Genomic DNA, 17,036 nt, shown 5'->3' on the forward strand with positions numbered 1-17,036 from the left:
GATTCACATCGACCCAATAAATTGCATTATTTTATGACTATCGGTAATAGAATGATTCACATCGACCCAATAAATTGCATTATTTTATGACTATCTGCAATAGAATGATTCACATCGACCCAATAAATTGCATTATTTTATGACTATCGGTAATAGAATGATTCACATCGACCCAATAAATTGCATTATTTTATGACTATCTGTAATAGAATGATTCACATCAACCCAATAAATTGCATTATTTTATGACTATCGGTAATAGAATGATTCACCTCGACCCAATAAATTGCATTATTTTATGACTATCTGTAATAGAATGATTCACATCGACCCAATAAATTGCATTATTTTATGACTATCGGTAATAGAATGATTCACATCGACCCAATAAATTGCATTATTTTATGACTATCTGCAATAGAATGATTCACATCGACCCAATAAATTGCATTATTTTATGACTATCGGTAATAGAATGATTCACATCGACCCAATAAATTGCATTATTTTATGACTATCTGTAATAGAATGATTCACATCAACCCAATAAATTGCATTATTTTATGACTATCGGTAATAGAATGATTCACCTCGACCCAATAAATTGCATTATTTTATGACTATCTGTAATATAATGATTCACATCGACCCAATAAATTGCATTATTTTATGACTATCTGTAATAGAATGATTCACATCGACCCAATAAATTGCATTATTTTATGACTATCGGTAATAGAATGGTTCACATCGACCCAATAAATTGCATTATTTTATGACTATCTGTAATATAATGATTCACATCGACCCAATAAATTGCATTATTTTATGACTATCTGTAATAGAATGATTCACATCGACCCAATAAATTGCATTATTTTATGACTATCTGTAATAGAATGATTCACATCGACCCAATAAATTGCATTATTTTATGACTATCTGTAATAGAATGATTCACATCGACCCAATAAATTGCATTATTTTATGACTATCTGTAATAGAATGATTCACATCGACCCAATAAACTGCATTATTTTCTGACTATCGGTAATATAATGATTCACATCGACACAATAAATTGCATTATTCGGTGATTAACTGTACTATAATGATCTGTAAATATCCAGTGCAATTGTCATAGAATGACTCTACTCCAAACTACAGTGATAAGTTAGTATGAACAAGACTGTATATCTACTACTACCCTGCTGTGAGCAGAATATATTCAACTCAGCCTACCCATCTAGCATACTAGACTATGTTCTCACAGCTGTTTCACTACGTTTAACCTACTGAGAGCCAAAGATCATCCCTGCACATCATCACCAGGTTCAGCTATCATCACCTATAGTGTCTATAGGGTCACGAGATCGTCAACGCTCAAGGTAGAACCAGGGTCAAACATCGCAACAATCCGGAATTTAAAGTTTTTAAAAGACAATCATTCAATAAAAATAAACAGCCAAAACCAATTTGACACTTTATAATTTGATACATTATAATCTGTTCAATTGCAGTAACTGCAAGCATAAATAAAATGTGAGCTGAGCCATTGTCTAGCACAAAATGCCAAAAACAAAACTAAAAATCTTTAGAGTAGTAATCTAAAAGTTTCGGAAAAATCTACACGGTTTCGAACATAACAGGGCAGTACAGTAAATAAACCATATAGTTTCAACTAGAATGACTTGTGCAAAGGTTTAGTAAGAAAATTGTTGTAAGTATTTTAAAAAGTTCTGTTGGACCATTTTGAGGTGAAAAATCTATTAGCAGATGATAACGGGAGTCTTTTATGTAGAATAATGTCAGGCCACATGATGCATTATAATGTTTGTAACCGGCTAACTTGTCCGTCCAAGCATATTTTGCCATGGTTTAAAGACAGCTACAGTTTATAACAGTCATTTGACAATCTATCAAAAGAATCGTGCGATATACATATATAATATATGTATAATATGTATATATATATTAATAATAAATATATATATATATTATATATATAAACCTAAAATTTTGTCATTGTCTGTATGTTCAGATGTCTGCCTGTCCAGTTATAGCTATAATTATTAAAATCTTGGAATAAAAAGCTTACTTCATGCTGGATTTGAACACATGAAGATTGCAACCGCAAGTTTTCGACCACGCATTTAACTACTGAGGTATACAGTTATTAGAATTATTTTGCTCTTATCATATACCGCACATGCTAAATAACGTATTAAATGATATATTGCGCCCACGCGCTACGATGTCCCTGTTATTAAATATTTTTCGGCTAATGCTATGAAACACGAGTCTTTTTCGTTATTTATTCGTTAGGGCTAATATTTCTTCGCCACATGATATCCAACATAATTCATTTCAAAAATACAAGTTGGCAATTGTTGTACTAATTACGCCAAAATAACAAAATGTTGATGTGCTATTTTGCCACTATCAGTGTTATCCATTATGGTAAAAACAGATTCGCAAACAGATGAGTGATAAAATTTTAGTTAGAAGTTTGAAGTTTAATAAATACATACTAAAACTTATTTCAAGTATGCGTTTAGTAAGCTAAACTTATTAAAGATAGATTCAGCGTTTATGTTACACATCTGTCTCAAAGGTAAGAACTCTGAACATAGTAAATTGCAATCTTACATTTTATTGCTGATCATAACCATAAAACACTAAAGTTATTGTAGGCAACTGTAGTTACTAAGATTAACATATTGCTTTATTAATATTTTTTCATGATTTTTACCAGGAGGTGACTGCATTAAATAACTACTATGGATTTCTATTATACCCCTCTATACGTCTATATGATATTTGCACCTTACAATTCCAACACTGAAACAAGCTAAAATCATATGATTGTACACCAAATAATGTTTCACTTGAAAAAACAGACTATATTTAGCCACTCCTTGCTAATGATTTCATATTTACATGTACATTTAAACAATCTACAGTTTTATTTTTCCTCCTAATTTATTTCAACTAAACACTTTTTCCATGACAAGTTTTTTAAGTTACAGTTGTTTAAAAGAGTTTTAAAGCCTTTACCATTGTTTTATTTACCGTATATACTCAATTATAGGACGCACCCTAGTATAAGACGCAGCATAAATTTCAGCCAATTATTGAGAATAAAGGGTAATTCGAGTATAGGACACACTTCAATTGATTTTTTCACAAGTGAAATTTTCGCACGATGAATCGATTGTTTTCTCACTTTGAGGGCTCAGTTGACTGACAGGTAAGTTTTAACGCTAGAGTAAATTCAACTGAAGTCTGCCGGCAATCAATTTTGTACCGTAATTGGAATCAATAAATCTTTTCACATGCGCTGTTTTTGTTTGTCATGAATATATCTTTTGAAAACGAATCTGGTTGTTATTTTCTTGTCAGTCACGTGACTATCTTGGAAGTGAGCAATCATTCTTAATCTTCCTTATAAAGGCGTCCGTTTGACTCAATAATAAAAAGCTATGAAAACGTGAAATAATTCCATTTATTTATCACCTCACTCAGACATAGAAATATGAAATTCATTGCAATTTTTACAAGTAATTGTATACATAATAAAGTGACAAATGCTTATTTTCAAATGCCGTGGAATTTTTCTTCATCAGATGAATTTTCAAGGCGTTTCTTGGCTTGTTCCTCGGTGAGTACATCATCATAGATTTCATTTTCGTCATCAGTGTCTTCATTTGTGTCGTTCACTTGATCAGTCTAGAGGATGTCGTCTTCTGTTCCGTCGAGGTTGTTACTGATAGAACATTCATTGAAGGATTTTTCGATCATCGGCGCTTTTTGCTCATCGGCGCATCATCTTACGTTTGTTGACTGAAGACATTTTTGCGAGCAATAAGTGGAGTTAAAAACAGTTAAAATCGCCGCGATTGTCTTCCGTCTACCGAGTGTTCGTCCCCTCTCGTGTACATGGTATACGGTATAGCAGTGGCCTGATAATCGGTGCTGCTTCATAGAAACACATGGCCCCTCGTGGTATGTTGCGATTATAAGACGCAGGTGAAATGTAGGCCGATTTTCAAGTCAAAAAAGTGCGTCTTATAATTGAGTATATACGGTACTTTTCTCATTATAGGAAGTTTAAAAGTTAAAATGATAAATGCTGCTATGTTAAATAAAAATAAATTTTCTGTCCAAAAACTTATTTATTAGCCAGTCATTCATCTCGTTGTTTATAAGATGCTAGTCAAGTTCCCTATTGTTTCAAACAATAACAATTGAGTTCCAAAGTAATGCAGCTGTAAAACAGTGATCAATTGATAATCACTTAAAACATGATAAAAATGATGTGGTGGAACGAGAGAGTAGACCTTGAATGACAAGCTCCGCCCACACATTGCAAAAAACTTCCTTTTTCAGAAGACTACAACTTTATTTAAAAGTAATATTTGAAATGATCAAAGGAGATGCCAGCGAAGGTGGTCCCTTATCTGCTTTGGCAAACATGTAGCTATATGCCATAGGATAGCTGAAAACTTCAGCCATCAGTTTGCGCATGCTCTTTCTATATGAACAAATTGGAACACAATCAGGATATTAGTGCACAACTCTTTATATACCTTTTCTAATCACTGGTTAAGACAAAAGTTGATTTTTGAACCGTTGCCAAATATGCTTGTGAATTTGAGTCAGTCACAGGAAGAGTAATGCTTCAGATAAACTCAAATTTGCTGATATATGCAAAAAACTCTGTTTAACAACTTCAACTTATGCCAAAAATAGCTACAGATCACCCCTTTTGGTTTGCCACCTCTCATGATGCTGACAACAATGTATTGTAATCAGTAATTACTGAGTATGCAATACCTCATGTAAGGGATTTAGAGACCAATGGAAGGATTTGAATGTTTTCACAGTTTTAGTGCAATTAAAAATAAGCAAACTCACATACGTTATTTTAAAACAACTATTTTTTTAAATTCAAGAAATATTAAATTTTCTTGGTATCTACACTGTTAAAATTGCAATATAATAATAATATTACTCATATCGATAAATTTTCAGACACAACATACATTGCTCTGTAAAAGTTTAAAGAAATAAGGCTAGATAAAAAGACCAATTTTATCCAGTATAATGTTTTTACTAATACTCAACTAATTAAGACCATATTTTGAAAACCTTCTGATTAAAACAGTGATGACGATGTAATGACGATGTAATGACGATGTAATGACGATGTAATGACGATGTGATGACGATGTAATGACATATTTCCATCCTCGTGATGAGTGACGGTAGAACTCCATCATGCTCTAACTAGCTACTTAGCTACTCGTGATGATACAAAAACTTCATATGTATCACTTACTTGCGCAACAGGTTTGACAAACTCATGACAAATTATTTAAAGCAATTATTTCTAATATAAAAAAATGGTCTACCTAATAATCGACTTAACAATGTGTAATGTTTATTAAGTGTACCACCTTCTTCAACTGGTCAGAACAACTACTAACTGCCAGAGTCAGCTGCAAAAGAGGTCTCTTATTGCCTGGCTACACACACAAACTGATAAAATGCGTCTTTAGCAACTCGTTGTCAATGTGTCGTTTCGAAACGAACATCTTAGTCGAGATCAGTAAAGAGCAGACCGGTGCATTTGTGATTGGCTAAAACCTTTGATTTCACGATCTCGATTCAATTTTAATTTGTTGCCAACTCAAGCGAATTGCACCCAAGATAGCCTTTCAAATGTCGATGACAACATAACTTCACACAGTCAGCTACTTGTATGCGAAAAAATATTTTCTTACTAGTAGCATATATACAGAAAGTACTACAGTAGAACCTCGACATACGATGGCCCTGATACACAAAGGTTTTAAGATACAACAAAAGATTTTCAAAAATATATGCTTTGATATGCAACGAAATATTTGAGATATGAGGTGAGGTAGTTATATAAGCGATTGATGGGGTTCAGCCATTTTGTTTCTTGGTGCAGCATCGTAAACACGTTAGTTGTATTTGCAGGCCTACCCATTCATCTGAAATTCGTGACATCCTTGGAAAGTGATATTCAATAGTTAATTTTTTTGAGAAAAACACACCCAGAAAAATTGTCTGAAGACAAATTGCCTTAATTTCATGGCACGCATCTCACATTCTTTCGTAACATTTTAAAAAGGAGGCACAAACATACATCGCTTGATTGTTACTTTGTGAAAGTTTCACGTAGTAAACGTCAGAAAAAGAGTAAGGCCAAAAGGCTTAAAATGAAGAAAGTGAGGAAAGTGACGGCAAAAAAAGAGCAGACGTGAAGGTGATGAGTAAGTGTTTACATGATTGAAGAACTAAATAAAAATTTGTTTGGCAAGATTATTATTATTATTTCATTTCAGTTTATCACATAGTGTGTAGACATGACAAAAACAAGTCGTTCCCTGCCACCTATGCCAGATTATTGTGAATGAGAAAATTGTTTTGAGATAAGATTGTTCCGATACACGATGATGGTACTGGAACATATTAAATTGGTATGTCAAGTTTCCACTGTATTATAAATTGGAATTGTTTATAAAACATTTTACAAAATTCTTTGGGTAATTAAGTTGGTAAAAATCATTTTTCCTATAGTTCCATTCATGTATGATCTCGAAATACTGTTGTACTTGGTTGTTTTATAAATCATTCATGATCCATGTTACAATACAATTATCCTGTCGGTAATTCAATAAAGGTATGGGAAAATCAAGCAAGTATGTCATGACCTTCATGCGACTGACACCAATTCTCATAGGTTGAAATATTTTTCATCAATGACGCATCATTTAGTAGCATTGCTGAGTGTCTCCCCAACAAAATAACAATAGAACACGTCGGCAACACATCTCAACCGTTTGTGTAGCCAGGCCTCTAGTTCAAAACCCTAGAAATCAATTGCAATATAGAAGAGGCTATAATGGCAGAAAACTGTGTCTCCTTACCTAGGGCTCCCTATAATAAGTATGTAATGTGGAAAGAAACAACCTTATGACTTTACTTACAAACAGACCCTCGCCATACAATTTTAATTCATTCCATCATAGAGTGATAACTTTGTATAGAGTGGTACAGAAACCTATAGTAATTATATAATGTGAACACCCCTGGTAAAATTCATCAAAATTTTATATACATACGGTAGATATTAGAAATTAATGACAAAATATTATGTCAACCTTAGTAGCTATAGTTACCTACAGTAACTTTAGTGTGTTCAGTGGTTATGATCTGCAATAAAATGTAACATTACTATGTAATACATACAGTACGTAGCATGGGGAGTTGTTACCTTGGAGGCAGACGTACAACATGAATGTTGAATTTAACTAAAATGAATTTAGCTTACTAAACACATGTTTAAAGTTAAGTTTTAGTATGTATTTTCCCACGACCAAACAAGAGCGAAGCGATTGAATGGGAGATTTATGATAAACGTACATGTGCACACAACTCCCAAAAAATTATCCGTTAACGGCCGTCACCAAACCCTTGCAGCGCAATTCTATTAACAAATTTAACTATTTTTCAGTAAAGTCGTTTAAGTATAATAATGATACAAAACACATATAAACCTATTTAAATATGTTACCAAGCCTTTGAAAGGTTACCGCAAATTCCTAAAACTAACCCATCTGATCGGATTATACACAAATAGACAGATTAATTTGGACAAAAATCGCCACAAAACGCTTGAAAAGCTTGGTTTAATAAAAGTTAAGATCGAAAATTGAAACGCTGAGCGACAGAGAATAGAATGATAAAGTCGTGCGCATTTCACGAAAAAATAACGTGCACATTTCACTAGTCTATAGCATTGTCGAAGGTTTTTGTATTTAACTTAGGAGTACTGAAATCGTTTCATTTTGCCGATTTCAAAGTAACTGACATTTTAGACTCTTGAGTACTTTGGTATTCTAACTGATGTACAACGCAGTGTAAGTAAAGGAAATGACGATGATATTTTTTTCTAACGATTCTTATGAGATTTTAAGATTATGAGATTATCCTTATGAGATTATAAAAACTATGACGTTTTTAAATGTAAACAAAATTGTGTATTGGTTTTATATTATTACTATATTAATAATATTGGTTAATCTAATAATATCAGTGCATTTCACTTCTAATATTGGCAAATATTGCATTTCTCTTTTTGCAGGAGGAGAGAGATAAACATATAATCTTTTCCTTTCATTATTGCTATTTGTTGTATATAATAACACCCACACCCAGTACATTACAGCTACCATTGCAGTTATCCTATTCGACTGCTAATATTGCATTTCTCAACCATCAGTACCCTTTCTTTTTTCCAATATCTCTTTGGTCGTGGGCTGTATGACAGTGGAATTTCTAGTTAATTATTTACAGGAATTAAATTTTTTTACTGATAAAATTGTATGACCCATCTGTTTCCGGTTTCGTCTGTAACTAATAACTAATAACACCGAACTGAAAGATACCAAGCATCGCATCTGTTTCATGCGATGTGTGAGGGATTTTGGCAGACAGCATGTCGGTATATTTGTTATTCCAACGTATTCAGCACACTGACTGCCAAATTTGAACATTAACCCAAATTTTTCTTGATATCTTATGGTGAAAAATGTTTACGTGTTCTACATCGCAAGTCGATAAATCGTAACAACAGGGTCATGATAACCCGAGGGCGCACTGTATTTGAATTACTAGTAGTTAAGCAAGCATTGCGATCACCACAGTAAACACCAAGACAGTTCGCAAAGGGCGTGCAAATACTAACATTCAAACATTGTGGACTGCCGACATAACAAGCGTCGCATTCACACGTCTTTGTCCCATTAGCTTGGAGTATACATTGTCCTCGGTTATAACAATAGGAAGATTCACACAGCTCCAGCTCACACCTCTCTCCAGTATAACCTGAAAGTGTAGGAAAAAGTTCGGTTTTAATATATACTATTAGCTTTAGAAAAAAAAAATTTAATTTAGTTTACATAAACATACAAACTCAGCCACTGTAATATACATATATTACAGTTGTTTAATTTTTTCTTATAATTTATTCAAATTGCACAAAACACTTTTTCTCATGATCAATGGAGTTGGAAAGTTAGAAAGGTAAATGTTGTTATGTGTTAAATAAAAATAAATGTTATGTGCTAAAATTTTATTACTCAGGCAACGTCGGGCATTCACCTAGTATACATGTTATAAATCTGAAGATTTATGTTATACAACTATAATCCACTAAGTGCTACAAATACATATTCATGGACAAGTGACATAAACAAACCATATTTTTAATACATGCAGAAACAAAACTAACATTTTTAAAGGAAAAATATTTGCATCATTTGCTCGGCCAATTGCGTTCTGATTGTTGCTTTCGATAGACCGAACATCTTCTAGTTGTCCCTCCACAATATCTTCTGACCTCAACTCTTCTCCTGATTGCTGAACTTGTCGATATTAGTGTCTAAACAAATGTTTTAGCACAGCAAAACTCTTATGCATTGCATTTCGCACAAATACATGTACGTGTAATGATAAACCTTTAGTTGCATGCGCGTTAAGCATAGCATCTAGCCTAAAACTAGTTAACCATCTACCATCGTACACGTGAACGGTTTTTCACATACGTCGAAGTACCAAGACTGCATTGAGCAAGGAGCTACTATTAGCCTGATACAGTTATTAATTATTTCTATGGTGTTGCTTTCAATGTTTTAATGAACAATAAAATGAAGAGCCTTAGAGATGGACAATGACAGAATTAATTGCTATTGATGTAAACTATTCATTATTAATACGATTTCGTGGACACTTTTACTGACCACTTGCTATTATGTGTTGGTAAAGATCAAAGAATGTCACAGTGGCGGTCAAATGGAGGTGGTATTCGATTAAAGGGTGGCACTCAATTTTTCAACCCTTTTTCCCACAATGCCAGTCAAATAGAAGTGGTTGTTAAATAAAAGTGACGTTCAACTCGAAGTTTTGCGATATATTTGTCTTACTAGATCGTTTCCAGTCAAATTCTCATGTTGACAGCAAACTGGGATTTAGACCAATCACAAAAGAGCTTCGATTAACAAGTTGATAGTACAATTTCTCCATAAAATTATTGTTAAACAACTTTGTAATTGTAGTGCTATCATAAAATGATTTAAAATTTAGGAAAAACGTTCGCAAAATTCATTTAAAACACTGAAAAATGTTGCCGCGGAAGATGGACTAAGTCAAAACTGCAAACAAACTATCTAGGTCAGGTGTTGACAACTCCAATATAACTGCATAGAGTAGGAAAACTCACCAGCCGCACAAATGCACCTAAATTCATTCTGGTTGCTGATCTCACAGGTTGAGTTGTTCAGACAGTAACCAGTTAGATCAGTACAGTTGTCTGTTACCTGCACATTGTCAAAAAATATAATTTAGTAAATATCAATTGCATGATTAACTGCCGCTAATAACTCACAACAACAATCAACTAGTTGTAAAAACTCGCTAAAAAGGCCTCACTTAGAAGTCAAACAAGCCTCCTCTGGCACAGAGAAAATAAATGCTCAGAGCACTTGTTATAAGTCATCACAAATCACTGGGTCAACAGAACAATCACAATATACAGTATGTTATGAAGACATCACAACAAATTTTGAAGGTTACAGCTATGAAGTGTATTCCCTATAATTACATGTATGTGAAGACCACTCTCATATCACCCTCTGCTTAGTCTAAACCTTTTAAACAAGATACGTAAAAATAGAGTAAGACCGACTAAAAATAACAAAAAAAGACAGTTCCAAGATTGTTTTAAATGAAACAACTTATCTTGTGCTCGCTAGATGTCGGATTGTCAAACAAAGCAAACAGTCTGAATGCAAAACATACAGTTTTAAGATGCTTCAAAATAAGAAACTAGTAAAGCTAGATAAACCATTGACTAAACCAATCGTTTGCTAAAATCTCAACTTCACCAAAACTTCATCTCAGAAAAGTTTCTGAGACCAAAAAAATGTAGTTTCGTTTTATTTCCCACATTGTCTAGAGTTGGACACTGGCTAGCTTTTTTGGTTTCTAAGAGAGGTCATAGCAAACTGAAGGTTTAAAGTAACTTAGGCCAAGGGTTTGCCGTGAATCAGAAGAAATGTTCACTATTTCTTTGCTCTTTAGCTCTGCTAGTGATATGCTCAAAGATTGTTTGTTATATCATTGGCTATTTCGTTTACGTTACAAAATTAACAATCTTCACCATAATAATAGCCGTGTCCAGCCGTTCGTAGCCACGCTAAGAGCACTAGGATAAAAGATTTCCTCGCAGAGAAACAAACTCAAACTTTCCACATGGTAGACTGTGACACCAATCCCTGCACTGATCAACTGCCTTGCCATTTTTGTGAATATCTGTGCATATACTTGTATATACATATGTATACTTGCATATACATAACAGAGCAAAAAGATGACAAAACAAAAGAAAGAGAGCATAACTCCAAAATGACAAATTGAACACAAATTCAAAGCGCTGTAAAAATTAATATGAAGGAACTAGGAAGAACACGGTTAAGGATTATAGGATTCTTAAGCAAGGAGCGAGTCTACATGACTAGAGAGTAGCATGATAACAGTTTAAACTCAAAGCTAAAGAAGACAAAAACTGAAAATGATGGAGGAAAATTAACTTGAGAGCAGTTGACACCTATCTACGGATAGAAGTGTTCATGACTGGTAAGACTAGAGGAAAATAACATGACTGATGAACAAAGAATAAAATAACACAATTGTAAAGCTAAAAAAAGTGACTATGCTCAAGATAAACTGTCAGGCAGTACAACCCAAGTGGTAAGAGAGCACAACTCCCGAGTGAAATAAAACGAATCACCATCGTATGATAGTACAAATACACCAAAGGATGAAGCGAGATCAACCAGTGATGTAAGGAAACAAAATAGAGAATAGCACCATAATGCCTTTATAAATGCTAGAATAGGATAGGAAATTGGGAGATATCCATCAGTAAACTGTTTCATCATCCTACTAGCTGGTTGTCTATGAGTAGCTACCAACCCTTAAGGAGGATCAAACATTTTGCCCATCCTTTTTATCAACCAGGGCATTGGCATGGCTGATAAAAGGTTGTCAGTAGGATGATGGGAGTGAGATACACGCATGCACAAGGTAGAAGTTGAATTTTTTTATTTATCTTAAAATGTTCAACCTAGATCAAGATTTTCAACTATTTTATTATATCATTATATCTAATAAATTTAGGTATTAAAAGCTTTACCTCACATAAATGAAAAAAATTGATTTGTTTGATTTTGATGAAAGTTTTCAGACACTTCCTATCAATACTTCATCATACTGTAAAACTTGTTCATGACCAGCTAGTATCAAGGAGATCCTTACCCCAAGAACACAAGAAGGGTAATCGACTCCACAACTACAAGATTCTGTACCATTGCTGGGGTCAGTCACGCAGCTCCCTCCTAAGCAAAAGCTTCCATTACAGAGCTGTGATTGTCCTCTACAGGCACAGAGAATATCAATGGCAACTCAAATGCTATTTTACATAGCTGTCAATGTATATATTGCCAGAGAAGACCTACTTAAGATGTTATAAAATTATTGATAACACAAAATGCAACTTTAAACTTAACCGTATAAAACAAACACTGTTCTGCGCTGTACATTCAGAGATAGAACATTATATCACCTGAATGTACAACCAACCACCTTTAGAACTATAGCTGGTGTTCACTATCCTTAGCAACGCTCTATCTTCCCTTAAAATCTCTATTCTGTAGTCAATTTCCTAGATACAAATCAAGCCCATCGGCATAAATCATTAGGCACGTGCAATGATGAATCCATTTATTCTGGAACCTTCCATAAGGTTCTAAAGGAATGGTCATCTCTGAAAACAGTAGTTCAACCCTTAGCAATAAACAAATAAGATATGCTTAACCGAACATATCATTAACAGGCTATCAGCCCGGATGAGTCACCAGAAAACATGATTTGATCACGTTTGCATTAATCTCAGCCAGCCTGTTTCTAGGGCAAGCAAAGAACTACTAGTGTCCTCTGCTTCAAAATACTTAAAATGTTTAAAATTGCTGACTTATGTTCTCTTTAAAATGGAACTGCAGTAGTACCAGCATTGGAATTGTCCCCTTTTAGGTCGCTAGCACTGTATCATTTAGTGAGTAAACAGCAACCTACGACTGTACCACATAAACCTTATAATTGTGATTAATTCAGTGGCAAAAATTCTTTCTACACAATAGTACCTATTATAGGTGTATTATTATAATACAGTGCCATATGGCTGGTCTAAAGCGAACTGTTCACTGAAATATTATGATAATATCGGTTTGGACAACTGTTGATCAGTAGTTCGAAGAGCAACAATGCCTTACGAAATAGCAGCAAAATACCTTTGGATCTGCCTTTCTACTAAGGCTAGGATTAAAAAGAAGACAATTCCTAATTTCAAGACATGTATATTTTTACTATAGTAAAAGCAGTTTACTATCTAGTAAAAGCAATTTACTATAGTAAAAGCCATTACTATATGTTTGTCTGTCGAAAGCCAAGACTGGAGTTTGGAACAAAGGATTGCATCATATGAGATTAGAACTTGCAACATTAAGCAGTATTTGACCGCCACTATAGATGAAGGGTTAAAAAGTAGGGCGGTATGGCTCTCAAATGCTTTTCGGTATGCTTCACAAGCTGAAACAAAAGTTTCCATACGAATACAGGATTAGTTGTTTAATTCGTTTCACAGCGCCAAGTCTATGAAAACTCATTAACAAATACATGGCATTAGAACAAATGAATTAAATATTAAAATATGTAAAGAAAACTCGATCCCCAGTAAAACTAACTGAGTAGAATTATTGTTTTTCACTTCCGAGACGTGAAGGCAAAAGTGTAGATTTGGCTATGCATACGTTAAGTTGAGAGGCAAACGTTGTTACACAACTTGTGAAGATGGTATAAAAATGTGAAGTGTAGAACATGAGAAGTTTTAACTTAGCGTTAGATGTTTTAGCTATTATTCTCTTTAAACCCGTTAATAATTCTAAATTTCAGATCTTGACTACTACTTCAGCTGCGGAGTCGACTATATGTTCGGGTCTTACGCCATTGTACTTATGTTAGCGCATTAGTTAGTAGAGGTAAACTGTATTTTATATGTTTTCATCAGAACCATATAATATAAAAACTCTCAAAAAAATTGTCTGCATAACCAAAAAATTGTTATACATAATTTCTCTTATTTTGGTAAATAGTCTCAGAAGGTTATTCCAGTGTCACATAGCAGTTACACCGGGCAATGAATCCAATTTCAACTGAAGCCTGCTATTTCCGAATGCATAGCCTACGTTGGTGCTGTTGGCATTTCCTTATAGCAGAGCATGCAAAAAAATGTTAAACCACCAGGATTTCTATTTGCAAAACTCAACTTAGGCATACTGTTAGTATTCAACAACTATGGGAGCACTTGGATAGGAACTGATTCGCTTAAAATGAGTGCATAATCTGGAGCATATGAGTTCTGATTGGTTAAACATACTTTTTCCAGTGTTACATGAAAGATCTTAGGGTTCTCAAATGTAAGTATAAAATAATTTGGATTTTGCAATATGAAAAAGTAGGCTTAAGACATATTTAGAAAGGTAAAAGACAAGGCAGTGGTATCATTGGATTATTCAGCTGGGCTAAAAGCAATGGTTAAATTCAAAAAGGCAGGCGATGGCAATATGAGATTACCATCAGATTTCTGTGATAACCAACGCTTGCATTCATCATTGACGTACTTTAACTATATTTCTCATGCAAGTTTCTGAATGTTGAATTGTACAGTTGGTTAGTTACAATGCGTCCTCCAGTTACGATGACCCTGTTATACGATTGTGTTGCCATGCAATGTAGAGCACGCTGATTTTTCACCTTTTCTATATGGAATAATTTTCGCCATGTAATATCGACAAAAACATCTCTCAAAATTCAAAAATGGGAGTTGGTGCGCTGATTACGTCGGAATAACAAATATGCCGATATGTTATTTGCGAAATCCTTCTAACAACAAATGGAAGAGATATGATGCTCGATCTCGCTCAGTTCAGCGTTACTCATTTTTGTGAAAACGAAACCGGAAACAGATAGGTGATAATATTTTAGTGATGAAAGGGTTGAAGTTCAGTAAAATAGTTTAAAATACATTCCTCGCTAAAACGTAGATTTAAGCGTGTGTTTAGACAACTAAATTCATTTATACGTCTGCCGCGAAAGTACAAACTCCTTACAGTACGTATAGCGCATATCAGCTTACATTGTAACGGTACATTTTATTGCAGATCATAACAACAAAATCACTAGTTTCTGTAACTAACTATATATACTTTAGTTAACATTTTGTTTTGTTACTAATTTTTGCTATGTACAATACGCATATAAAATGTTGATGACTTTACCAGGTGTTTGCATTAGATAATTATTATGGGTTTCTATACAGCTCTATACAAAATTTTCGCCTTACACTGCCAACAATGGAATTAATCAAACTCTTTAGGTGAGGGTCCACTGTAGTGCATAAAAATATCCAATCATTATTAGCTGACACAACAAACCAGGACAGCTGCGTATCAGATTTGTGGGAACACAAGCTTATCTGAATTCATCCTGAGTTATTCCTGCGCTAGCAGGCCATACTCTCCTTGCTACATGAATCAGAGGTCAACAGCTAACAGGGAAAAACTACTACAGTGAAATATAGAAAAGCTATGGTCCAATGAATACCATCTCAAGCAGTCTATAAAATATTGTAACCCAGTAACAGATAATGGCGAAAAGCTATATCCAAAAACAAATGGTAAAACCTTGCCAAAATAAACAAAGTGCTATGAAAGAGGGGTGATGAGGTCAAAGCAGCTGGCAGGTTACTAGCAAGCAAATAAATCACTAAAGGCTGGTTAACACTATATCGCTGTATGATGGAGTTTCCCTTTCAGCGTTCAGCATCGATTATGTGAACCATGAACCGATGGCATTGACGAAGCAACGCGGATACGTCAGGAAAGTTTGCAGCGGTCACAGTTTCTAGATATTTCGCCGAGTATCGACGACCGCCTTTTCAAAATGAACCATTGCAGCGATAATAATTCGCGGATAGTGTGATTTATTTATTTCCGATTATGATAGTAGCTGCGGGACTAGTGTTTCACGCAAAAACAAAGAGGTTTCTTGGCAAAAATTTAAAAAGAAAAATGAGAACACAACGCCACAGAGGATTTGCTGATGCAAACACTGATGGGCTTGTGATAGTGTGAAAGTTGTCATCATAGATGATTACCAAAGTATTATGGCATCAATGCTGAGACATGGAGATATAAAAGTGTGAATCAGCCATTAAGAAAGTCAAGCCACAACTGAGCACAACAGGCAAAAGACAGCAAATGAGGCAGGACAAAGCTACAAAAAAGAGACAAGCAGGTACCCTCGGTATATAAACAGAAAACTGATGAGCAACTCTATAAGTTGACTGGAGAGGCCAGAGCTATCTTATTCTATACCAGCGATAGCCAAATGAGTTTGGCCATGATTCGTTATAGCTAAAGCCGACAAATTAAAGATCCACAACGAACGGAAGACGTGCATTTTTTTTACCATACATAAACGCGCGATTATTTGTGTACATCTTAAAACAAAGCGTTAAGTACGTTTTTTAAAAATTTGTTTGTATACATAATTTGACTAAAAATCAGTGAATGCGCTGTGATAAATATGTCTGATATTGGTGAGAAAAATGATGAGTGGGCTTTGACTTCACAATACTATCCAAACACGGTTTTCTGTTACTTACAGCGACTCTTAAGTTCATGAAGATGAGTATTTGTGAGTCGTCTTTTACAATTGTTTTTCACAAAGCTCATTGCTGAAAACAATGGATTTACAAAAACTAATAAAAAAATTACAAAAATTTTTTTAAATCAAACTTTTAACAAATACTTTTAAAAAAATTCTTG

The 17,036-nt window shown here is 34.2% G+C and overlaps 1 protein-coding gene across 2 annotated transcripts in view; it reads right to left on the bottom strand.

The window, feature by feature from the left end:
* Positions 1-17,036, bottom strand: part of LOC137398938 (fibropellin-1-like) — a 78,718-nt gene that overhangs the window by 51,407 nt on the left and 10,275 nt on the right. For both annotated transcript variants that reach the window (XM_068085099.1, XM_068085098.1), the window contains exons 3-5: positions 12,409-12,526; positions 10,313-10,409; positions 8,780-8,919 (exon numbers count right to left, since the gene is read on the bottom strand). In XM_068085099.1, the coding sequence (XP_067941200.1) occupies positions 8,780-8,919; positions 10,313-10,409; positions 12,409-12,526 (355 nt within the window). The remainder of the gene's footprint in view (positions 1-8,779; positions 8,920-10,312; positions 10,410-12,408; positions 12,527-17,036) is intronic.

Source organism: Watersipora subatra, chromosome 6, assembly GCF_963576615.1.
Source record: "Watersipora subatra chromosome 6, tzWatSuba1.1, whole genome shotgun sequence".
Taxonomy (NCBI): domain Eukaryota; kingdom Metazoa; phylum Bryozoa; class Gymnolaemata; order Cheilostomatida; family Watersiporidae; genus Watersipora; species Watersipora subatra.